Source organism: Podarcis cretensis (assembly GCF_951804945.1).
Source record: "Podarcis cretensis genome assembly, chromosome: 7".
Taxonomy (NCBI): Eukaryota; Metazoa; Chordata; class Lepidosauria; order Squamata; family Lacertidae; genus Podarcis; species Podarcis cretensis.
The window spans coordinates 92,429,719-92,455,759 of NC_137176.1; the positions used below are offsets into that span (position 1 = coordinate 92,429,719).

The 26,041-nt window shown below is 47.8% G+C and overlaps 1 protein-coding gene across 2 annotated transcripts in view; it reads left to right on the forward strand.

Annotated features, from left to right (window-relative positions):
- The window catches only part of RECQL4 (RecQ like helicase 4), a 44,669-nt gene extending 19,763 nt beyond the window's left edge, over positions 1-24,906 (forward strand). For both annotated transcript variants that reach the window (XM_079984148.1, XM_079984149.1), the window contains exons 11-25: positions 158-250; positions 1,269-1,405; positions 3,148-3,231; positions 3,828-4,016; positions 4,120-4,302; positions 5,831-6,032; positions 7,710-7,987; positions 8,926-9,063; positions 14,257-14,413; positions 15,278-15,407; positions 16,890-17,056; positions 21,259-21,445; positions 22,107-22,269; positions 22,968-23,076; positions 23,888-24,906. In XM_079984148.1, coding sequence (XP_079840274.1) covers positions 158-250; positions 1,269-1,405; positions 3,148-3,231; positions 3,828-4,016; positions 4,120-4,302; positions 5,831-6,032; positions 7,710-7,987; positions 8,926-9,063; positions 14,257-14,413; positions 15,278-15,407; positions 16,890-17,056; positions 21,259-21,445; positions 22,107-22,269; positions 22,968-23,076; positions 23,888-24,009 — 2,339 coding nt within the window. In that variant the 3' untranslated portion in view covers positions 24,010-24,906. The remainder of the gene's footprint in view (positions 1-157; positions 251-1,268; positions 1,406-3,147; positions 3,232-3,827; positions 4,017-4,119; positions 4,303-5,830; positions 6,033-7,709; positions 7,988-8,925; positions 9,064-14,256; positions 14,414-15,277; positions 15,408-16,889; positions 17,057-21,258; positions 21,446-22,106; positions 22,270-22,967; positions 23,077-23,887) is intronic.
- Positions 24,907-26,041: the final 1,135 nt, after the last annotated feature.

Consider the following 26,041-nt stretch of genomic DNA (forward strand, 5'->3'; position numbering starts at 1 on the left):
CTCTGTCAGAGGAGCTCCGCCATTGCCGATGGCGCTAACCCGGAAGTCCCCTTCTACCTAAGTCTCTTTCTCCTGCTGCTTCTATGAGTGTGGAGTCATTGCTGGGGACAGGCATTGCCCCTTTCTTGACTGGATCTCTGTTCCGTGTCTTATGCAGAGACCCCTCCAGAAGTGTTGGAAGCACTGGCCGAGTTGGGTTATGCCACCTTCCGGCCAGGACAGGAAACAGCCATTATGCGGATACTCTCAGGTGAGAAGGGTTGTTTGCAAGACACTTCCTCATCCTGCAGGAAATGCAGAGTGAAAAAAGGATGCAGTTCACTTGGATGTGCAGCCAAGCTGTTGTTGCTGGTGACCAGATGTGGTCTCGCTGCATCCTTTTCCAACCCTGTGGCCTCCAGATGTTTTGAACTACAATATGGCTGTGCCGACTAGCCTGATGGCAGTTATAGTCCAAGACACCAGGAGGGCACTAGGCGGGGGGAGACTGTTGCCAGATGCAACTTCCAAGGAATGACCAAGCAACACTGAAGGGTTGAATTTATATAGGAGCTGGTTGATATGAGGAGAGGTGTTGCAACAATGGTACCAGCTGCTTAAGGGCTTATACATTAATGTTATCATCTTGAATTGAGTCCAATAACATGGAGTCATCAAATTGTATGACTTCCCCTGCATGCGAAGATAGGCTCCAGTGGATTGAGTGGACGAGACCGAGAGCGGGTCCAACAGTCAAGAAGGCAGTTCCTGCTCATGCTGTAGAGATAAGTAAGGGGCAGATAGGACTCGTCAACCTAGGAAGATAGCCCATTTAGGAGAAGGAAAACTGATTCTGAACATCCGCTGCCTTGCGGGATATCTTCAGGAGAAGGAAAGGCTAAAGAGTAAACCCTATACAAATGCAGAGCAGAGTCCCTAAGGCGGTTGGATGACGTTTTGTACGCCTCCTTCTGGCAACTCCTGCAGCCCAGCTGGTTCTAAACATCTTGCTTTGCTTTCCTTTGGACCCATCAGCAAGTCTGAGAGGGGGGGTCTTGTCTGGGCAGCCCAGACACACAGCCCAGGCTTGTGCGCCGAGGTGGTTTGACTTCACCCCCATACGCGCAGTCCATTGTCCCTTGAACAGACGGGTGCCAACAGCAATATAATTTTATACTTGGAAGGGACTCAAAGGATCATCTGGTTCAACCTCCTGCAGTGCAGGAATCACTTCTATAGGCAGCCCACGCAGATTGCCGCTGCTGCTCTTAATTCTGTCACTTCTCTAGGGCTCTCTACGCTGGTAGTCCTGTCCACAGGAATGGGGAAATCTCTCTGTTACCAGCTCCCTGCGTACCTGTACAGCAAGAGGTCCAAATGCATCACCTTGGTGATCTCGCCATTGGTATCGCTGATGGATGACCAAGTAAGTTTGCTGGTGCCTTTGGATTTGGAGGCTGGTGTCATTTCCTTGCTTGTGGTTCAGGGATTGGGGGGGGGGGAGAGCTCTCCAGGCTCTAGATTTAGGAACACAGGGAACCTGCCTTATATCCAAAGCAGACCATAGGTTCATCTAGCTGATTTCTGTACACCCATGTACAGCCCACGTCTTCAGCACCTGCATGGGCCGGTTGTCGGGAGCACCTGCTCCGACCTTCCGATCGCAGGTACAGCAGCACAGCATTCCTGAGGAATAGGTCCTGGTGCAGTGGACTCACATTCGCTGATGTGAGCACCTCAAAAGAAGCAGAGTGACGGAAGCAAAGCTGTGGAGGTTTTATTGCATACCTAATTTATTTCTACTGATTAAACAAATGAAAGAACATAACAAACATGTACGAGAGATACAGCTCTCTCATACTGCCATCTTGTCTCTAGACAGAGCAAAGAAAAGTACCAGGGACGGAAGTCTGGAAGAGTAGTTCCGCCCCCTCCTTTCTCACAGAGAGAAAGTAAAACAAACATGATCTGGTGATCCTTGCAGTGGGAGGGATGAAAATACTGACATCCCAGGGTTGTCTTCAAAGGCTGGCAGTGGCTCTCCTGGTTTTTGGACAATAACCTTTCCTAGCCCTCCCTGGAGCCTTCTGCATTCAACCTCCACCACCCAGACCCTAGCAGTGTGCTTCTGGTCTTCTGCTGTGATTGCTTTGAACCGTGACAGCGGAGGAGCAAGGCCTCAGCTGGACAGGCAGGCAGCTCTTGTCTATTTTCAATAGAGGGCATTGAACAAACCCATTTTTGACACAAATCTGCTTTTCAAGTCTTTATTATTATTATTTAATGAATTTATATACTGCCCTGTACCTGGAGGTTTCCGGGTGGTTCACAGAACAAAATATAAAGCCACAAAGTATATAATCAAAATAAAAACAACAACCCAATAACCTCCTTTCAATAAAGTAACTTTTCTTGGTCCATTTTTAAAAGTCGTAATGGCAGGTAGCAGAGCTGGGAAAGACTCTCTATCTGAGTTGCTGCCCATGAGAGGAGGTAATGCAGTCATACCTCGGGTTGAAGTAGCTTTGGGTTAAGCATTTTCGGGTTGCGCTTCGCGGCGACCCGGAAGTAATGGAGCACGTTACTTCCAGGTTTTGCTGCATGCGCAGATGCTCAAAATGACGTCACGCACATGCGCAGAAGTGGTGAATCGCGACCCGCGCACACGCGGATGCAAGTTGCCTTTGCTTCAGGATGCGAACGGGGCTCCGGAGCAGATCCCGTTCACATCCAGAGGTACCACTGTATTCAGGTAGATGGACTCTCTGGCCTGGAGTTCACATGCAGCGGTATATCTGTAAGAACAAACGTTGAGTTCAGCTTCTAAGAATATAATTCGAATTATTTGCAAGCAGGTTCCCTTGAAAAGGTTTCCAACTCCACTCTAACTCAATCTTGGTTCTTAAGCAGTGAATTAGATACCTTCCCTGCAAATCATTTCCCTCCCCCAACAAGTTTGTTGGATGACATGATCCTAGCATCAGGGAATGAGTTTAGGGTAAACCTCAGCATATTTCACCCCCTCAGAGGAAGTTACAGAGGAGGGATAGTTTGCAAGGAGGTGGCTCTGGGAGCCTCAATGTGGCTTGAGGGGGTCTCCATCTCTTTTGACTGTTCTGTGTCCACCATTGGTTCTTCAGTGACACACATTTTGTGCTTCCTTTGCAGGTCTCTGGCCTTCCCCAATGCCTGAAAGCCGTCTGCATACACTCGAACATGTCCAAGACCCAGAGAGAGGCTGCTATGGACAGGGTGAGGCGACTGGTGTAGAGGCTACGTAATCCTTGATGTGCCCTGGGCTCCTTCCAGCCTCCGGTTTGCAACTTGTAAACAGTAATAAATTTGTAGCATGCTGTCAAATGCTCAAAGCACAACATGCCTTTTTTAAAAAAAATTAATTAAATTTTATTTAACATAATTATTACAAAATACAAGCAAAATACATACATACATACATACATACATACATACATATATTTTTCAGATAAGCACACACATATAAAAAAGAACAAAAAAGAGAAAGGAAAGGGGGGGGAGAAAAAGAAAAAAATAAGGAAAATTTGGAAGAATTTTTTCCCAAGTTTTTCTATAAATATCTCAACAATAAAATTTCATTGATTGACTTCCATTGCTTACACTGCACTTCCTATATACATTTTAAGCAAATTTCTATCTGTTATTCTGTATTTTTCCCATACAATCTCATATAAATATTCTAATCAATACCTGTAGTCTTTACAACATCCCTGTGGGGCAAGTCGGCATTGTAAGACTTTTAAAATTAGTTTAAAAGAAATGTTAAAATTGGAAATTATGGCTCACAACTTGCTGGCTTTCCATGCTTGCAGGTCAAGGCTGGGAAGGTTCACGTGCTCCTTCTGTCCCCTGAGGCCTTGGTTGGGGGAGGCGCCTCGGCCTCCAGTTGCCTCCCACCAGCAGATCAGCTGCCCCCAGTAGCTTTTGCCTGCATCGATGAAGCACACTGCGTCTCAGAATGGTCCCACAATTTCCGCCCTTGTTACCTGCGCCTCTGTAAGGTATGGAATCTGTGTGCACAGAAGCAAGATGCAACACAGGTGTGTGCATGAGGAACACCTGCAAGCAGCAGGGCCTGGCTAGGTAACACCTTCTCTCCGGCAGGTTCTTCGGGACCGCTTGGGCGTGCGCTGCTTCTTGGGCCTCACAGCCACCGCCACCCTCTCCACTGCGCGGGATGTGGCTCATCACTTGGGCATCCCAGAGGCCAAGGGGATTGCTGTGCGTTCTGCTGCTGTCCCTCCAAACTTGCATCTCTCTGTCTCTGCAGACAGAGACAAGGACCAGGTGAGTCTGGGGCCTGACTTGCTGCCTATCACTACTGTGTGGAGAGGCTCCATCTTCAGAAGTATTTCTGGTTGCTGATTTCTAGCCATATGTTGTGGAGTCTGGGGAGTGTTGTAAACAAAATATGCCCTTTTTCCCTTATGGGGTATCCAAGAGCCCATATAGAGTCCTTATGTAGGTTCCCTGTTGGTAGGAGAAAATAACAGAGGCCAAGCAGAGAATATTGAGAAGCAGCCAGTAAGCCTGATCTTTATTGATCCGTTGCAACAGGGTCCTCACTCACCACAACGCAGGAGGGAGGAGGAACCCAGAACAATGTCGCGCAAGGCCTTATATAGACTTTTGAAATTGCCACCCTGTAGATCAAGACCACCCCTAGAAACATCATACATAAATCACAGAAGGGGTGTAGCTCAAGACCACCACCCCAGATACATCATATCTACATCCCAGAAAAGGCGGTCTAAAACAGAAATTTGAATGTTGTTTTTCTCCTGTCATCGTTTATCTCCTGTCTGGCAGGTTACTAGATTGGATACCCTGCTTACTAGATTGGATTGCCTGGGGAGCCTGGCCAGTCTTTTGTAATGATAAATGCTTACCGTATTTTTCGCACCATAGGGCACACCGGACCATAGGGCGCACCCAGTTTTTAGGGGGAGAAATAATAAAAAATCTCCCCCCCCCCAGCCCCAAAGAGCACCGTACAGGCTGTGCACAACCTCTCCCTGCCGGAGGGGTTGCGCTCGGCTATGGCACAAGCCAAGGCAGCGAGCGGGATGGATCCCGCTCGCTGTTTTGGCTTCCTTTTTAGCCCCGCACAACCTCTCCTTGCCGGGAGACGCAGCACAGGGCTAAAGAAGCCATAGCCCCGTGCAGCCTCTCCTTGCCGGAGGGGTTGCGTGCAGCTATGGAGCAAGCCAAGGCAGCGAACGGGATGGATCCCGCTCGCTGTTTTGGCTTCCCCTTTAGCCCCGTGCAGTCTCTGCGTGGGGCTAAAGAAGCCATAGCCCTGTTCAGCCTCTCCCTGCTGGAGGGGTTGCGCGCAGCTATGGCACAAGCCTGCATTCGCTCCATAGGACGCACACTCATTTCCCCTCAGTTTTTGGAGGGGAAAAACTGCGTCCAATAGAGCGAAAAATATGGTAGTTCCTGGGCCAGGTCACAGGCTCCCACCCTATTCATATCTTAAATGTGCCCTTAAGACAGTATTTGTGAAGGAAAAAGACAATGGGGAGGTTTCCCACTTTGACCTTGCAAAGAAATCATTTGCTCAGTTTGGGAATCAAAATGGCTTCAGGTCGGTCTTCCTGTGCTGATCTATATACGTTGCTTGGTTGGTACATTTATGAACATTTAACATATACCTAAGACCACAGAATTCCTATCACAGGAGGATCCCTCATCTTTCTGGTGATGGTCTTTTGGCATTCCCTTCTTCCGCATTGAGCAACGCATGTCACTTTCCCTCGAGCATCTAGGGAGGCAGTCCTGGACCTCAAAGTTGCCAACTTTGTTCTGATTCCAGGCCCTGGTGAACTTGCTGCAAGGGGAGAGGTTTGGGAGCCTAGACTCGGTGATAGTTTACTGCACACGCCGCGAGGAGACGGCCCGGATCGCAGCCCTTATCCGCACGTGCCTCCAGGGTGTGAAGCTCAGTGAGCCCCCCAATGCTGAGGAGCAGGAGGAGGAAGGCAGCAGCCTCGCTAGCAAGAGGAAGAAAGCAAAAGGTGGTCGTCACTGGCTTGGCTGGTTGTTGGGAGAGGCAGGCTGGGAAATGGAGGGGTCAGAAAACAGGAGAACTGGTGGTTTTTTCCCCAGTTCTCAGGCCAAATTGAAAATGCATTTATTTATAGCCAGCTCTACTCCAGAGGCCTGGAGTGTTGGGATTCAGAACTTACAGGGTTAAGATGTTCTGTGACGCCTCACATTCTGACGTGTAATTTCGAAGGTGGGAGGAGTTTTTTCTCTGTTCCTTTGTCTTTGAGGGAGAAGGAAGCAGTAGCTATGGCTGCAAGGAGTCCTGGAGTGTATGTCTGAGAAATGTCGCAATAAAGAACTGATAAATGGACACACAAGTGCCTTATGTGTTTGTCTGGATCTAAGCAGCAGCAGCAACAGCTTTTTCCGCTGTGTTTTTACTCTGCAAGGCGTGACGGAACGGAGCAGATGACGCAGCTTGAGGAAGCGTACCGGACCGCTGTAAAGGGCTAATTGGGATCGTAAAGTAATTAGCCATGTCACACCTATTAATTATCTCAATATGGAGTGTGTCATAATAATTTTTTTAAAGCTGAAATACCCTGTAAACATATAACTAAAATTACCGGGAACCACCTAAATTCCAGCTACACAGTGGGTAAAGGTAAAGGGACCCTGACCATTAGGTCCAGTCGTAGCCGACTCTGGGGTTGCGGCGCTCATCTCGCTTTATTGGCCGAGGGAGCTGGCATACAGCTTCTGGGTCGTGTGGCCAGCATGACTAAGCCGCTTCTGGCGAACCAGAGCAGCGCACGGAAACGCCGTTTACCTTCCTGCCGGAGTGGTACCTGTTTATCTACTTGCACTTTGACGTCCTTTCGAACTGCTAGGTTGGCAGGAGCAGGGACCCAGCAACGGGAGCTCACCCCACACAGTGGCTACCTTGCACTTAACCCCAAGCTTCAGAGTGTATAGTGTAACATGTCCCAAGGAGATACTCAGGCACACAGAGTGAGAAACTGAAATATCCATGCACCCCAGGAATTCTTGCAATGTGGTTCAGGGATGCTCGCTCAGGTTACTCACACTAGCAGCCTTTAACAGCAGCACCGCATGCAGAAATTAAACAGGGCAACTTCCTGTTCCGCCAGGCCTTTGGTCAGGGCTCAGCCTGACTCCCTTTTTCTTTGTGTATAAGAACTAATATGAAAGAGGCCTCCCAGCATTCTCACAGGCCCATATAAAATCACTGTAAACAGTTGGGCCGACGAGCACTTACTGATCCCAACCCTAACCCTGCGGAAAGCCATCTAATTAGACTTTGATTTTGACCTGTTTTTAGGAGGTAATTTAATTATTGTTTGATTTTCTACGAATGTTATATATTTGATGTTAGCCGCCCTGAGCCCAACTTCGGCCGGGGAGGGCGGGATAGAAATAAAAGTTTATTATTATGTTTTTAAAAAAACAAACAAAATTTTGTGCTGCCTTCGGGAGCTGCATCTGTTGGATTTCTCCAGAAAGAAGCTGCAGTTCCCAGTGCTGGAGAGCAGTTCTGGCTGGGGAGGGCGGGGTATAAAAAATATTATTATTATTATTATTATTATTATTATTATTATTATTAATTCTGCGCCGAAAGCCTCTTAGAGCTCTGTCAAGTGAGACTTGTTCCTGTTCTCTCTCTTTTTAATCCCATTTCCTCGTAGCCAAAAAGAGCATCCGCCGCCCCCTGAAGTGGATTGCTGAAGCCTACCACGCCGGCATGTCTGCTGCTCAGCGCCGGCGGGTGCAGAACAACTTCATGTCCGGCCAGCTGCGGGTGGTGGTGGCCACGGTGGCCTTCGGCATGGGGCTGGACAAGTCCGACGTTCGGGGCGTGGTGCACTACAACATGCCCAAGAACTTTGAGAGTTACGTGCAGGAGATTGGGAGGGCGGGCAGAGATGGCAAACCAGCCCAATGCCACCTCTTCCTCCACCCAGAGGTAAGGCCTACTGGACTCTGCTCGGGTTGTGTGATGGGTTTGTTGAGCCCTGCGCAATAAATCCCTCTGCTCAATCAGAGATATACCATATTTTTTGCTCCATAAGATGCACTTTTTTCCTCCTAAAAAGTACGGGGAAATATCTGTGTGTGTTATGGAGAGAATGTGTGGTCCCCGGAGCCAAATTCACCATCAGATCACATAGCATGTCCATGGCTACAGCCTGCACCAAAAAAACCACGCACCCACTGTTTCGTGGGGCCGCAATGGCACAAAAACGTGGTTACAAAGCACCGATCCACATGGATCCTCAGGATTTTTGCATTGGGTCACCCCAAATCACATATGTCTGTGGCCACAGCATGAACCACAAAAATCATACCTCCACTGTTTCATTCAGAATATTTTTCTTGTTTTTCTCTAAGAACTAGGTGCGTCTTATGGAGCGAAAAATGCAGTATTTACAGTTTTTATTGTACATTATTTACAAGGTACAGAGCATCGCTTCAAGCATCTGAATCATCCGTAGCAGATCCCGGGAGTGGGAACTTCTCGCTCCTCCTCCAGCAAATCGGTTTGGGCAATCCCAAACGCCTCCGTTGTTCCCGGCGTTTTAACCCCCTCCTGTCCTGAGCTGACGGAACAGGTCTTCCCTCTCCCTCCGTGCCTGAGCTGGTAGAGAGGTGCTGATGTTCGCTAACATCGGGAGCCTTGCCTCCGCCTGAGTGGCTTCCCCTTGCTCTCCACCCTCTTCCAAGGGCTGCCTCTTCTACCAGCCCGTCTCTCTCCCCCTCTTTCAACTCTGGAGCCTTCCCTGCCAGCTCCGTGACAGGTTTGTCCTTGTGCGATGCCTGCCTGGTGGCAGCAGCAGCTCCTACAGTCTGTCTCCTTTCCCCCTGCTCCCACAAAGTCACACCGCTGGCCTTCTCTCTCCCTAGGGTGAGGATTTGCATGAGCTGAGACGGCACATCTACGCTGACACGGTTGACTTCTTCACTGTGAAGAGGCTCGTACGGAAGGTTTTCCCTTCCTGCAAGTGTCGGGAGCTGCATGAGAAACAGCAGGAGCTCAGCAAGGTCAGGAGAGAGAGTGGAGAGGAGGGCAGAGATCTCTTGGGGTGGCGTTGCTCTCCCTGATAGCCTGCTGGGTCAAAAGTGGTGGCAGCCGCCGCCGCTTCTTCATTTGCAGTATCTATTGTCCACTCTTTGAATGTTTTCAATCCCAGAGCAAGGCACAAAGCAATAAAAGTAAGCAGTGGAAAACAATATACAAAAACTACAAACTCATATAAAGAGGATCAATGAACAACTCAGTTCTGTCATAGGGTAAACAAGCAAAATTGCAACACCAGAAGTTTTTTTTTTTTTAATAATTTTTTTTATTAAATTTTCACATTTTTATCAAGACAAACATACACACACATAAACAAAGACAACACGTATGAAGTTTCATAACCTTACTTTCCTAACCCCAGTTCCTGACCTCCCCCCACCCCCCCTTCATACATCCTAGTTCAATTAAATTAACTCAGCAAATTCATATCTCTCATCCTTTACATATTATTATTGTATATATATATTTTTAAAAAACCTTTTACTTAGCCAGATTTTACTTATCCAATTTTCTTATAAATATTAAAACCTTTTCTAAGGTCGACTCAAGTTCCTTCCACGAATTTCCCTTTTATCTTAAAAATAAATCATAATAATCAAACACAAAAGTCATAAAGATTTTTTTTTTTTTTAATTCTCCTTTCCCCCCCCCCCAGCCCGGTTTCTGTCCCTTCCAAATGTCCCCACGTCCACAAAAACAGTTTTTAGCCTGGATTCCTCACATCTGAGGCCTTTAAGTCCCTGTCAGTCTCTCTTTGCCGATCTTGTTGGTAGCCCTCCTCATTGGTCCTCAGGTTTCGAGGAAGTTCCAGCTCGGTCTCATCAGAATTTCTTCCATCCAAAGTGCTTGACACCAGCTGCTGCAGAAGGTCAACCAATCCATACTCGAAGAGGAAGCCCCAATCATATTTCTTATTTCTTTTAAATTCAAATATTCCAAATGTTCCAGGGGCTTCCTCCCTCCTCTTTCGCATCTTTCACAGATTTGTAATCCAAGGGTCTTCTTCTTTGTATTCTAACAATGTAAGCTTGTGGTTGGTAGTCTCCATCTGTACTGGCCCTTGCTCACTCTCCCCCTGTTCCAAAGTTATCTCTTCTGATTCAGCTGCAGATTTTTTCCCAGTCAAGTCCATTGTGCCTTCAGCAGAGTCACTTATTTTAGAGTTCAAGGTTATAAGTTGTTTACTCATGACCGAAGTCTGCTCCTGCAGTTTTCCCACAAGAAAAAACATTCTTTCTAACTCTGCCTGTAATTTTCCATCTGCAGCCATTGTAATGTTTCAATGTTTCCCCTAGGGGGATTCTAGTTACTTAATAGTCTTTTCCCAATAGTCCTTTACCTTGTTTTTTCCCTACTTTATTTCCAACCACTTTAGTTCAAATGTAGCAAATTAAGTCCAAAAAGGTGTTAAATAATAAAGTTTTTGACTTTCGCTGCCCGTTTGACAGCTCCTTTGACAGCTGTCAAACTCCTCGTTCCTTTTTCTCCAGCTCACATAGAGGACACCCCCGGGTCTGGGGAGGTTTAAACAAAAACTTCTAAAATTCCACTCTTACTCTCCAGCACAAATCTTCTTCTGTCAAATTCGTGCAAATATTATCTTTTTTCAAAACACCAAAGAAAGAACTCTCCACCTTAGTTCTCCGATCTTTGCTTTAAATTTTCTGTAGGCAGGGGGGTGCGGACTTCCCTTTAGCACATCCCCCGATCGTGCCGAATTCAAGGATAGAATTTTTAAAGTCCAAATTCCAATCTACTCACGGATTAGTTAAAGTCCGAATTTCAGGGAAGAAAGTCAGCGGTCTCCGGCCATGGCTCGCGGCTTCGCTCCACTGCAGTAGCGGTCTACTCACAGCACCACGCCACTCCCCGTACCCTCTCCGCAGCCTTTAAAAAAGCTCTTCGTGGGTCGGGGGGCGCTTTAGGTGCCCGCCGAGTCACCAGGTCCGCAGGCTTCCGCGCCTGCGGTTTCTAAGGGTCCCCGCGTCGCCGTCGCGGTGAGACCCGTCTGCAATGGAGCCGATTCCCTCCGGAGCTCGGAGGGAATCCGCCATTAACCGGATTGCGCTAACCCGGAAGTCCACAACACCAGAAGTTAACATTTCCTCTTTAATGAAGTACAGGCCTCAAGGCCAGGTAAAGGTAAAGGGACCCCTGACCATTAGGTCCAGTCGCAGACGACTCTGGGGTTGCGGCGCTCATCTCGCTTTACAGGCCGAGGGAGCTGGCATACAGCTTCCGGGTCATGTGGCCAGCATAACTAAGCTGCTTCTGGCGAACCAGAGCAGCGCATGGAAAAGCCGTTTACCTTCCCGCTAGAGCAGTACCTATTTATCTACTTACATTTTGACATCCTTTCGAACTGCTAGGTGGGCAGGGACCAAGCAACGGGAGCTCACCCCATCGCGGGGATTTGAACTGCCGAACTTCTGATTGGCAAGCCCTAGGCTCTGTGGTTTAACCCACAGCGCCACCCGCAAGGCCAGGTAGTGACATGCAAATAGGTTTGCTGGCTTCCCTCATCTCTTTTTACCAGCTAGCACAGACTGCATTCAGGGTCCTCCAAGGTCTTGTGGATATACGAGCCGATTCTGGGACTGTGGCTGTGTAAAGAGCGCTCTAACATCTCTGCATTGCTGACTCCTAGCCTTTTCCCCCAAGGCACCCTGAAAAATGCTTCTCTGGGCCTGCAAAGCGCAACCCACATTTCAGCTTGCTTTCAGAGGCTCATGAATTGCACGCAGGGCTGAACCATCTAGCTCTAAATCTCCTGTGGACCCGTTCAGAACAGGGTCATAGAACTGTAGAGTTGGAAGGAGTGCAAGGGGTCATCTGGTCCAACCCCCTGCAAAAGTGAGGGTGCTGTTGCTGCTATCTATCAGTGCAATGCCTGCCTATGTGGTAGGTGGATCTGGCTGACTCAACCATGTTTTGGATCTGCTAGCCTAGTCCCCATAAGCTAGCTTTGTTTGTTTATATTGCTGTTCTACAGGGATATCTTATCGACATTTTTTGGTGCTGCTTTAAAGATGTGCATTTGTGAAATTGTATTTTTGTACTTATTTCTGATGTTTTTATGATGCTGCAAACCACTCGGAGGTGGTTTCTTCCAAGTATGGCGGGGTACATAACATATAGTGGTGCCCCGCAAGACGAATGCCTCGCAAGACAGAAAACTCACTAGACGAAAGAGTTTTCCGTTTTGGAGGTGCTTCACAAAACGAATTTCCTATGGGCTTGCTTCGCAAGACGAAAATGTCTTGTGAGTTCCTGCAGGGTTTTTTCCCTTTCCCCCCCTTTTTCTAAGCCGCTAAGCTACTTATCCGCTAAGCCGATAAGCCGCTAAACCGCTAATCCGCTAATCCGTCAATGGGCTTGCTTCGCAAGACGAAAAAACCGCTAGACGAAGAGACTCGCGGAACGGATTCTTTTCGTCTTGCGAGGCACCGCTGTACCTAGATAAATGAATGGCTCACATGACCAGGAGGGTCTGTAGAGTCCCTGAGGTTCACTGAGAGCTGCCAGTCCAAGTTAGGAGGGACTCTGCTCCATTTTTTGTGGTTCTATTGGGAGCTGAGAAGCGTTCTCAACATCCAAATTGTAGTTGAGATTCCTGCATTGAAGGTGGTTGGACTAGGGTCCCGTCCAACTCTGCAGTTCTATGCTTCTATGAATTCAGCATGCAACCCTCTAGCCCCTCTAGGATAAGTAGCCAGATGGCATCATGGTCCATAGGACAGCTCATGTCTCCTGGAGGAGGAAGCGTCTCCCTTGTCTTTAGGAAGAATCATAGAATGATACCTTTGGAAGGGACCTCAAAAGTCATCCAGTCGAACCCCCTGCAATGCAGGAATTGCAACTGAAGCATTTATGACAATTGGCCATCCAACTTCTGCTTTAAAATCTCTAAGGAAGGAGAGTCCACCAGCTCCAGAGGGAGTCCTTTCCTCTGTCGAAGAGCTCTTGCCATCAGAAAGGTCTTTGTAATGTCCAGTCGGAATCTCCTTTCTGTCATTTGAATCCGTTCGTGGTCCCTTCCTTTCCTTGCTGCCAGCCTGCCGTTGGTCTCTCCTGCGTGCAGTAAAGACACTTTTCATATTTACGGGACCGCCTCTGCTGGTATGCCCTGCAGAGGACCTTAAGGTCCATGAATAATCATAGTTTAGAGGTCCCAGGCCCTAAGGAAGTGCCTATCTCTCCAGGCACCGGCTGAATTCTTTTGACCTCCCTCCGGCGACTCCCGGCAGGAAAAACACACGAGGTCCGTTCCGGCGATTTTCCTCAGGCTGTGAGAAAAACACACCAACTGCTTCTCCTCCTCCCTGCTCCCTGCATATCCCCAGGGAGGGGAATCAGACTCAGACAGAAATGTATCTACATTGCTTTTATTCCTGTCTTCAGCAGTCATACAGTAAAAGATGTCTGCTCTCTTCAACAAACAGAGAGAAACTCCAAACTCCACCCATGTACATCCTGTACAGGTCATATGACACACACTGAGCTCACATCCTGTGCTCAATAAGGAGAATGGACTGCCCCTTTGTTTCCATGGCAACAGTCACATACATCCTGTCTGGCTTTGCAGCCACAAGCAGCTGACTGAGCTGCTAGAGCCTTTGCTTGCTGCAGCATTGCTGCTTTAGAATAACAGTCAGATTATCCTCCACCAGGGCCAGGGCCTTCTCAGTGATGGCTCCCACCTGGTGGAATGCTCTGTCCCAGGAGACCAGGGCCCTGCAGGATTTAACCTCCTTCCGCAGGGCCTGTAAGACAGAGCTATTCCACCTAGCTTTCAATCTGAACTTAGCCTGATCTTTTATTCCCCTTCTCTTCTCTCCCTTTCCTCTTTTTATGAAGATTACCCGCTCCGGGGTCCCACAGCTAATTCTCCCCTGGTCTCCTCACTGGTCCAAACAGGATTAATTTAGCCAGCTAACCCTGGTGATCATCTAATGTTTATTGGATGGATTTTCCCCTAAATAGATTTTTGAATTCTGAATTTATTTTTATTCACGTTTTATACTGTATTTTATGCTGTTTTTTGTTGCATCAATTAAGTGTTTTGAATTTGTTGTTAGCCGCCCTGAGCCCAGTTTTCTGAACCGGGAAGGGCGGGGTATAAATAAAAAAAATATTATTATTATTTTCACTTCTAGGGTGATGAAGTGGGCGATGCAGAGATGTTGGCTGCCTTGGAAGGGAGCGGCGAGGAGCAACCTAATCCAGGCGACGGCCGTCCTCGGGTCTGTTACAAGCACGAGCGAGCTATCCCCATTCAGCAAACTGTGGACGCCCTGGACTTTCGAGAGGAAGGTGAGGAGGCCAGACCGGTGGTTAACGTCCTGCTCCCAAAGGAGGACGAGGACAGGGCCAGCCCCTGCCCCACAACTGCTGAGCCACCCCTTGCCCTGTGTCTTCGCTGGTGGGTGCCCAGCTTCTTCTCTTTCTGGTCATGAGCCTTTTGCACACTCATGTACAAAGATGTTCTTAGCGAACTGGGGAACCTGAACCATGGTCTCTCCCAGGTCCTTGTCATTTAATCCCCACAACCACCCTGTGAGGTAGGTTAGGGTGAGAAGCAATGACTGGCCCAAGGCCACCACCCAGTCAACTTCATGACAGAGTGGGGATTTGAAGCATGGTCTCTCCCAGGTGCTCTAACCACTGTACAACACTGCCTTTCTTTAGGCCACACAGGAGTTAATAGGGAAGGAGTGGGATGGAGTCCCTGGATGCCTGCCTTTTTCCTTGGGCCCCCAGGGGCCCCCTTGCCCTGGGCCCAGGTGGAGCTCATCTTCTCAGAGTTGGCCCACAATCCCTCTGCCTCATTGCAAAATTGGGGGGGGGGGCAGATGTGCCAGTGGCGCTCTCTGCTGGACTGTGTTTTATATGTCAAGCTTAAATGCAAACTTCTTTGCAAACAGACAGCATAAAAAATGGGGTTTTGTTTGGAGCGAAATAGCTCAGAATAGCAGAGCATGATACCCTTCATCTTGGGGTCGAGGCTTCAAGCCTCATGTTGGGCCAAACATTCCCTGAGTATTTCAGGGGGTTGGACCAGATGACGCTTGGAATCATTTCTATGATTCCATGAAAGGCTTTCCACCAGAGATGGATGCACAGCAGCAGCAGCAGATGCCCCCTCCAGCTTGAGAGTTTTCTTCTTTCTCCCTTCAGGTATAGAGACGCTTCTGTGCTACCTGGAATTGCACCCCCGCCAGTGGGTGGAGCTCCTGCACCCCACCTTCTCTTCCTGCCGGGTGGTCTGCTACGGCGGCCCCCAGCAGCTGCGGACAGTGGCTCAAAGGTATGGAGGGGAAGGTGGCTTCTTGCATCACTCTGAGCAGGGACCTGGGGGAAACTGAGCACTGGGAAATGATGGCATGTGGATAAGCGTCTAAGGGACCCAGAAAGAACCCAAGGGAAGAGTCTGGATTATTGGGGGGGGGGTATCTGTTGTGACCAGGGTCGCATGACACCCTCAGCGTTAAAGCAAACCTGAGGATTTTGTTGCCTGGTTAAAGGAGTCAAGCAAAGCACATTTTCATGAAGCTGATTCATTCTCACTCTTGTAACAATAGAATAAATTGTAGGTTTTGTCATTGTGCGCCCACACGTATGGTTTTGCTGTTCTAATCGCTTGTTGCTGTATAGCTGTTTTGGCACAGGCTGTTTCGAGTATCGTTCCTGATGGGAAAACAGGGTGCAAATCAAAATAATAATAGTTATAACAATTCCTTCCGTCCCCTGCTGGGCCAGACAAGGGAGCATAAAGAGCTTTGCAGCCCCCTGGCAGTTTGGCACAGCTGTCCTCCAACCCATTTCTGAGGTGTCCCCAGATGTGACACAGATTGCTGCGGTGACAGCTCAGCTGGAAAACATGAGGGCTAGAAGCCTCCTTTTGAAAAATGCTGCGTACTGTGCCAGATGCCCGCAGCTCTGGCATGATCAGGGAGAGTACACACAGAGCCCTAATTGTATCTGGGGAGCTGGGTATTCCTTGCGTTCTTGAATCAATTTCGCTGGATGAACTGAGGCTGTCCCCTTGATGATTATGATAATTTATTGGGGTGGATTTGAACTCTGCACTCTTCAGATCATTCCATCTGTGCTTGAATCCAAGCTTGCCAGATGAAAGTGGTGCATGCTCTAGTTATCTCCCACTTGGACTACTGCAATGTGCTCTACGTGGGGCTACCTTTGAAGGTGACTCGGAAACTGCAATTAATCCAGAATGTGGCAGCTAAACTGGTGACTGGGAGCAGCCGCCGGGACCACATAACACTAGTTCTGAGAGATCTGCATTGGCTCCCAGTATGTTTCCGAGCACAATTCAAAGTGTTGGTGCTGACCTTTAAGGCCCTAAACGGCCTCGGTCCAGTATATCTGAAGGAGCGTCTCCACCTCAGTCGTTCTGCCCGGACACTGAGCGCCAAGGGCCTTCTGGCGGTTCCCTCCCTGTGAGAAGCCAAGTTACAGGGAACCAGGCAGAGGGCCTTCTCGGTAGTGGCGCCTGCCCTGTGGAATGCCCTCCCAGCAGATGTCAAGGCAATAAACAACTATTTTACTTTTAAAAGACAACTGAAGGCGACCCTGTTTAGGGAAGTTTTTAATGTCTGGTGCTGTGTTGTTTTTAATATTCCGTTGGAAGCCACCCAGTGTAGTTGGGGAAATCCAGCCAGATGGGCGGGGTATAAATAATAAATTATTATTATTATATAAATAGACCCTCTTCTGCTCCCCTACGGACTTCTCACGTGCTGACTTCTCTTCCTCCCCTTTCCCCCAGGTGCCCTCCTCTCGCAGTCTGTCTGGCCCAGCAGCGCCTGAAAGGGGTGGACCTTGCTCATGCCAGCTCTGTAGAGTTTGATGTCATTGAGCTGGCCGACTCCATGGGATGGGAGGTCTTGCCAGTGAAACGAGCTCTCCGTCAGCTGCAGTGGAGCACTCAGAACGGTAACCAGTCAGTGGGAAGCCTATCTAAGGTGGGCTGGGATGGCAACAGCTGTCCCAGGGAGCAGACCTTCTGCCTAAGCCCCCAGCTAGTCTTGGTTCAGGAAGGAAGCAGAGAAGCCACATCTTGTTGGCCGCTCATCCCTTGTTTAATCTCGGCTGGAAGGTTGGGGATCGGTGGGGTGGTGGTGGTGCTGTTCTTTAGAGGGAAAGGCCTTCTGAGTGACAAGGATGGAGGAACTTGTGATTCCAAGGCAGTTCCCACCCTCTTAATATCTGACCCAGCAGGGCCACAGTGGGAGAAAACTCCCTTTGGGGGCTTAAGGTGGAGGCTCGCACCAAATTCCTAGTTCGTCACACTATTCCACAATGCCTTGCCGGACATAGTCCAAAAGAATGTGAGAGCGTATCCATTAACAGACAGCGTAGAGAGGAAATGTGTGTCATTTTGCCTGTTTATTTCCTAGCCAACTGCCTGCCACCCCTGTTGCTCCACCATCTCTTCACCTAACCACGATCCTTGAAAATGAATCCACAACCCAGTTATTTTTACTATACATGCAGAGCACCTCAACTCCTTGCACCTTAACTGGAGTTGTTTTTCACTCTACCATTCAGCCATTAAAGGTAAAGGGACCCCTGACCATTAGGTCCAGCCGTGGCTGACTCTGGGGTTGCGGCGCTCATCTTGCTTTATTGGCCGAGGGAGCCGGCGTACAGCTTCCGGGTCATGTGGCCAGCATGACTAAGCCGCATCTGGAAAACCAGAGCAGCGCATGGAAACGCTGGTTACCTTCCCGCCAGAGTAGTAACTATTTATCTACTTGCACTTTGACATGCTTTCAAACTGCTAGGATGGCAGGAGCAGGGACCGAGCAACGGGAGCTCACCCCGTCGCAGGGATTGGAACTGCCGACCTTCTGATTGGCAAGTCCTAGGCTCTGTGGTTTAACCCACAACACCACCCGTGTCCCTGTTCAGCCATTCAGTTCCTTCTAAACTGGTTACTGCCGATTTTGTGGCCAGACTACCCTCTGGCGTACATGGCACCAGCCTCCCTGATAGTGGGTCTTGCATGATTTCTACTTAACCTTCCAGTGAAATTGAATGCTGGAAGATTAAGAACTCAGACACAAGAAATGGCTTCTTCACCCAGTGCATAACTGCGGGCTCCTAAAAATGCTAGCGTTGTCCACTAATTTCAATGGTTTTAAAAGAGGGTAGACAGGCTCGGCGGGGGTAAGACTGTCAGTGGCTACTAGCCGCAACAGCTGTGTTCTACTTTTAGTGCTGTAAGTAGTAGCCTCTGGGTGCTGGGAATTGCAAGTGGGGAGAGGAGGAGAAGAAGAAGAGTTTGGATTTGGTATCCCGCTTTATCACTACCCGAAGGAGTCTCAAAGCGGCTCACATTCTCCTTTCCCTTCCTCCCCTACAACAAACACTCTGTGAGGTGAGTGGGGCTGAGAGACTTCAGAGAAGTGGGACTAGCCCAAGTCACCCAGCAGCTGCATGTGGAGGAGCGGAGATGCGAACCCGGTTCACCAGATTACGAGTCCACTGCTCTGTTGTTGTTTTTTAACATAATATTTATTGAGGTTTCAAATAAGACAAATAAACAAAAAGACAGAAAAAACACACAAAACAAGTATACTTTCAGTCCTTATTTTCTTATACCTTATTTCCCACGACTTCCCCTCGCCTCCCCTTCTTGTATTCCAATTCCAAATGTTAGTTCAACAAGTTCTTATCCCCAATTTTTACCTTATTTCATTGTTATGCTTAAATCCTTTTAGTAACAGATTTCAACTTGTTTACCTCAGTCCTTCTACTTGAACCCTTTTTCCAAGGTCGACCCAGATTCCCTTCCACGAATTTCCCAATTTTATATTAATACCAAACCAAAAATACAAAATAAGAAATATCAAAAAAAAATATTTATACAACCTTTGGATTCATCAAACCCCACCCTCCCTTTCCCGGTTTCGATCCCCAAACCAATGTCCATCCGACCATCTGCTATCAGCCTGGCGATCTCACATCAGAGGCTTTTAAGTCTCTCTCAGTTCCTCTTGGCCGGTTCTTTAAATAGTCCTTTATATTAAACCCCGAATCTCGGAGGAGCACAATCCCAAAAAAGTCCATATTTCTTCCGGCCAGACCTCCATGTTTGAAAGAATTCGTGAATTTAAATGCTCGAACTTCCATCTTGTTCAAATTTGTAATCCCTAAGTCTTCAGGTCTCCATCTAAGTAGGTCTCTCCATTCTTCATTCTCCAATTCAAGCCAAATCTTCATCATCCAATTCTTATTTTCCTTTATGACCTTCCTGCCAGGCCTCTGGCCTTCCTTAGCCTTCTGCAACATTATATCTCCTCCTTCCTTTCCCTCCAGATCCTCTTGTATCTCTTCCACTTGTTCCACTTTCTCAAATTTGTCAAGTTTCTTTCCCTGCTCAGCTGCAAAATCTTTTATTTCCGTTACATGGGCTTTTGGTTCAAAGTCAAAGACTTGAGTCAAGTCCTTTCCATTTTCAGTAAAGTTGTTTACTGTTTCATTCAGTCCCATGACCCCTGTAGCCAAAATATTACTTTGTTCTTGAAGCTTTCCCAGGAGATAAAAAGTTTTGTTCAACTCAGTGAGTATCTTTCCACTTCCAGCCATTCTTGCAGTGTCCCAAAAAACCCTCTAGAGGGATTGTGGATATTTACTATCCTTCTAGTTCCGGTCCCAGAAACAAAATAGCTTATTTTTTGACAGTTTATAACCAAAATGTAGCAAATCCAACTGGCAAAGGCAGCAAAAACAATGTTACTTTATATTCCCCAACTTTGACAGCTAGTTTTGACAGCTGTCAAAGTCTTCTGTATCTTTCCAACAGGCTCTCTCGCTGATCACTCCCGGGTCCCGGGGGGTTGCGCAGCTCTCAAAATCCACTCTTATCCTCCAGCAAAATTACTTATACTGTCCAATCGTAAAATTAATAACTTTGTTCAGTTACGATAAAAAGTAATCTCTCGACCTTAGTTATTTCGTCCTTGTTTTAAGTTGTCTACAAAATGGGGAGACAGACTTCCTTTTTATATCTTCCCCGATCGTGCCAAATTCAAAGAGAAAATTTCCTTTTTAAGTCCAATTTCTGTATTACTCACGGGTTGTTACTTTTTGGTCCGAATGTTCTCAGGAAAAAGTCAGCGCTCTCCATCCATGGCATGCGGCTTCACTCAGCAGGGGGAGCAGAGGACTCTCAGCACCGCGCTGCTCCCGTCTCCCGTTCCGAAGCCTTTAAAAAGGCTCCTTCGCAGGTCGGGGGGGGGCGCAAATGATGCCCGCCGAGTCACCAAGTCCACAGGCTTCCGTGCCTGTGGTTTCTAAGGGTCCCCGCGTCGCCGGCGCGGCAGGACCCCATCCCTACTGAGCCGATTCCCTCCGGAGCTCGGAGGGAATCCGCCATTAGACTTTGGCGCTAACCCGGAAGTCCACGAGTCCACTGCTCTGAACCACTACACCACACTGGCTCTCTGAGTGCTGTTGCCGTGCTTATGCCCTGCTTGTGGCCTCCCCCAAGGGGCTGTCAGCGTCGCCCTTGAGCCAGTGTCACCAACTGGACTCATACACTTCAACCCCGACTGGGCTAGGCGAGCTGGGTAGCACTTCCAGAGACCACCTTCTTCACAGGAACAGGTCAAGCTGTGGACTCACAGCTTGGAGTTGTGAGCACCGGATTCACTTCTACAATACAGTCGTCGCACAGCAGAGTATAGCAGAGTCTAGCAGTGTATAAACCACTCGGAGAGCAGCTCTGTAGAATATCTTCTTTTATTCTATAACTACAACTATAATACAAAACTATATACAGAGCTAAATAGGTCTAAGCATAAATGAATGCTGCACTGAGCGTCTGCAGCTGCTCTTAGCAGCAACCTTATCTCTACACACGATCTCTAACACTCAGTCTCTCTCTCTCTCCGACACACTGACTGACTGACTGACTGACTGACTTGGTGCTGGAGCTGAATAAGTAGAAAGCAGAACACTGCTCCTCCTCTCTGGAGAATCAGCAGACTCGTCAGGAGATTCTTGGATATGGGAGGGGTGAAATTTCCTCAGGGGCACCTCATTGGTCACTGTCAGACCTGGATGCTGGACCAAGTGGCCTGATTCCGCTGCAGACCTCTTCTTAATTTCTCCCTTCCCTTGTGGCACAGGTTCCCATGTGTCTAGGAAGAGCGGGATCCTCGTGGAATTTAGCCAGTTTGCTTTCCACCTGCGCTCCTACGGTGATCTCACCGACGAGGAGCTGGACTCAGTCTGTGACTTCCTGCACCAGCGAGTGACAGGCCGCGAAAAAGCTGCCCTTTCCCAGCTGCAGGCCTGCTTCCAGGCCTTTCAGAGGTGGGTAAGCACAAACCGGCACCACTTTAAAAGGTGGGCTCTGCTGCGTGTGAGAAGCTGGGCAAAAGAACAATGTGTTCAGTCTGGTGGCAGGAGAGAGAAAAAAGAGCTCCTGTTCTAACAGGGAGGGAGAACCACCTTGCGCTTAATGGACACAACAGGTGCTTGTCACGGACTGGCTGGATGCTGAGAAGGGGTCAGAGCCACCAGTTGGGAAGCCTCCTTCCAAAGGGATAATAACGTGTTAACTCGTACAAATAATAATAATTTATTATTTATAACCCACCCATCTGGCTGGGCTTCCCCAGCCACTCTGGGCAGCTTCTAAAAAAATATTAAAATACCGTAATACGTCAAACATTAAAAGCTTCCCTAAACAGGGCTGCCTTTAGATGTCTTCTAAAAGTCTGGTAGTTGTTGTTCTCTTTGACATCTGGTGGGAGGGAGTTCCACAGGGCGGGTGCCACCACCGAGAAGGCCCTCCGCCTGGTTCCCTGTAACTTGGCTTCTCGTAGCGAGGGAACCCCCATAAGGCCCTCAATGCTGGACCTCAGTGTCCGGGTAGAACGATGGGGGTGGAGACGCTCCTTCAGATTCCCTTTACAGCTAAGAAAGATTTGCAAAAAGAAAAGTATTCCCTCTCCCTCGTCTTTTTGAGCAGTGTGGCTTTCCGCGCCTGTGCCTCGTGCTGTGACCACGGGGGCGAGGAGAAGAGCGCCCAGCTGAAGTCTCTGCTGCTGGATTATTTTGAGAAGGATACAGATGAAGCAGACCCTGCACTCTCAAGTGAAGAGCAGGGTGCTGAGGATCTCCAAGACATTAAAGTGAGAGAAGCTGCTCTTTTCGCCTCTTCTTAATGGCACTGAAGCATAGAATGACACAGGCATCTCTTTGGGGCTTCTCCAGATTGTGGCCACAGTCAGGCACCGTGTGTGGCAATGTGCCGCTGTCTCCTGTACCCTAATCCTGCAATGCTCCTGGGACTTCATGGTCCTCATCTGTTTCATTTATGGGTCTGAGTAGGCTTTCTAAATATCTCCTGAGATAATGATGGGTGGGTAGGTGAACCTCTGGCAGATTTGTTCATATTAACTGTGTGCTCTCCACTGATGTGTGGTTAGGGACTTGCTCTGAAGATGGGGAGGGTTCTAATCCTGCTACTCCTCTTATTTTTCAAAGGAGAGGGTCATAACTAAGTGGCAGAGTAGGTCCTTTGCAGGCAGAAATCTCCCATTTTAAAAAGGGCTCAGGCAGCAAGGGACTGGAAAGACCTTGAGTTGCTGCCCAAAGGACGTTCTAAGCTAGATAATCAGTAGCCTTACCCTGCCCACTTTTCTACCTGTGCAAAGAAGTGAGTTCTCTTCTCCCTTTTAAGCCAGAGGTGGGAAAGTGTCCTTTCTGGAGACACTTCCAATTATCAAGTGCACAATGCTGAGCAAAGACGAGTCCAGTGATGTGACTTGGTACAAAACAGCTCAAATCAGTAACTAAACTCCCAGTATGTTTTGCTTCCCAATTTCAGCTTCGGGACTGGGAAGAGCAAATACGAGCTGACGTTCGCAACTTCCTGTCTCTCCGCCAAGACGAGAAGTTCACTGGCAGGGCTGTGGCCAGGATCTTCCACGGCATAGGTGAGGATGTAATTCTCCAGCCGTTCCGTGGTCTGCTCTGCTTCTTGCATCAGAACAGAGCCTGGCACTGCACAGGTTGTTGTTGTTTAGTCGTTTAGTCGTGTCCGACTTTTCGTGGCCCCCTGGACCAGAGCACGCCAGGCCCTCCTGTCTTCCACTGCCTCCCGCAGTTTGGTCAAACTCATGCTGGTCGCTTCAAGAACACTGTCCAACCACCTCGTCCTCTGTCGTCCCCTTCTCCTTGTGCCCTCCATCTTTCCCAACATCAGGGTCTTTTCTTCTCTTCTCATGAGGTGGCCAAAGTCTTGGAGCCTCAGCTTCAGGATCTGTCCTTCCAGTGAGCACTCAGGGCTGATTTCCTTCAGAATGGAGAGGTTTGATCTTCTTGCAGTCCATGGGACTCTCAAGAGTCTCCTCCAGCGCCATAGGCTGAAATCCACCAAAACCTCTAGAGGGCATTTCTGCTCAATCACGATCTGATCTCTTAAGGGCAAAGGCAATTGAGCATCACATTTGCCACAGTGCTGTAGAACAGCCTTTTCCAACCTGGTGCCTTGCAGATGTTTTGGACTACCAACTCCCAGGACGTGGCTGATGTTTGTTGTCCTAAAAACATCCGGAGGCTACTACTTTGGCAAAGGCTGCTGCAAAGTGAACAAAACTGGTAATCCTTAACTTTATGTCAGCAATGTAGGCCAAGTAGAAGGCTCTGTTGGGCCCTCTAATGGCTGGCATTGCTCTGTTTTTCTGAGAAATGACCAAACACTTGTAATTCTTTTGGTGGCTGATTGAGTTTTCTCTATTTGGACAGGAAGCCCACGCTACCCAGCCCAGGTTTATGGCAGAGACCGACGTTTCTGGAGGAAGTACATACATTTTGATTTCAACAAGATTATACGCATGGCCACGGAAGAGATCATCCGTTGGAACTGAACTGAGCCTGCACTGCCATCTCCAGGGATGAAAGCCCAGAGCAGAGCTCCACGGTTCCCTCAAGCCTGTGTGCAGGTTGCTCTAACTGCAAGATGCAAGGTGACCAGCTAGCATCCCAGGATAGCCAAAATAGCACCTCCTGCTCCCCTTGAGGTTTTGCAGAACTTTTCTGCAAGATGAAAAGCTGGGCACCTAAATGGATTTCTTTGTTGCCCTAAATAAGCAAAGGTTTTGGCGGAAATGGCTTGTTTTCATCTCCAAGCCCTTCCTATTTTTGTATGTAAAGCTTCCTTTTTATGTTTGATTTTTTTACAAAATTGTCCTGATTTTTAATTTTTTTTTTAATGTAAGGAAGAGTGTTAAGTCTTCTAACTTCTCGGAATTTTTATTATTTTTATTTATTATCTGGACTTCTACATATTTTGCAAATCTTGAAGTGTGTTAATGGATGCCTTCCTCCAGGGTGCCAGTATTGGAGGGAGCGAGGCTGATTTAATAAATAATGATAATAAAATATGTATAAAAGGAGGACCCATGATTAAGGGTAGAACATGCACATTCAATTGGGAGACATACAGGAGGGACTGTGTCAGCAGGCATAATCTTGAAGAACTCATGGGCAGATCCTCATCCATAAAAGAATTGTGAGGATTTGTTTTTATATGGCATTTAGAAATATAATGCTTTAAATGTTTGGCTGCTGCCCGACTCTTCACCTGCAATAAACCTATTTCATTGTATGCAGGGGCCTTTAACGTATTTTTTAATAAGCTGAGGAATGCTTGCATTGTTATAAATTGATGGTGAACGGACCGTCTTAATTTAGCACTGATTTTTCTCTCAATTCCCCCACATCCTTTTTGTACATTTGCCTTAATAAATATACAAAGAAGTTTATATGCAGCCTTCCCATCTATTTGAGCAGGAACTAAACAGGTGAGGAATTGAATAGTAGTAGTATTTATTTAGAGCATTTCCGCCCCACTCTACAGCCAAAAAGGTTCCCAGAGCAGCTTGCATACCATCAAAACAAGACAGTACCTATCCTCTGACTTTGAATTAAATAAACCCACAACACCCAAGGGAAAAGAGACAAGGAGGGAAGAGGAAAACCGAAACTCGCACACTGGTTTCTGTAATGACCAGCTGGCCCAGATCAGAGGCAGGTGCCTGATGCAGCTAGGCCCCCACAAGGCTGACGGAATGAGTGAGCGCTGCGTCCCATCTCCCCCACTGAGGCAGCCAGAATTGCACTTCTCTCGACCTCATTCTGTGAAGAAAGTGTTTAAGGTCTCAAATATATAAATTAAATGTTCATAAATTTACAAGGCGAACACATACATAAGTATAGTTACAGGTAGGTAGCTGTGTTGGTCTCCCGTAGTTGAAACAAAATTTTAAAAAGTAAAATTCAAAAAAATCTGAATTTTTAAAAATTTTGTTTCGACATACGTAAGTATGTAAACTACATGTCTGAACTAGTACAGCAGAACAATCCTGAAACTATTTTAACTCTCCCAAATTGACCTCAAATGTTCCTCCTCACTTTCTGCCATCAAGGTTGTGTCATCTGCATATCTGAGGTTGTTGATATTTCTTCCGGGGATCTTAATTCCGGCTTGGGATTCATCCAGCCCAGCCTTTCGCATGATGAATTCTGCATATAAGTTAAATAAGCAGGGGGACAATATACAGCCTTGCCATACTCCTTTCCCAATTTTGAACCAATCAGTTGTTCCATATCCAGTTCTAACTGTAGCTTCTTGTCCCACATAGAGATTTCTCAGGAGACAGATGAGGTGATCAGGCACCCCCATTTCATTAAGAACTTGCCATAGTTTGCTGTGGTCGACACAGTCAAAGGCTTTTGCATAGTCAATGAAACAGAAGTAGATGTCTTTCTGGAACTCTCTAGCTTTCTCCATAATCCAGCACATGTTTGCAATTTGGTCTCTGGTTCCTCTGCCCCTTCGAAATCCAGCTTGCACTTCTGGGAGTTCTCGGTCCACATACAGCTTAAGCCTGCCTTGTA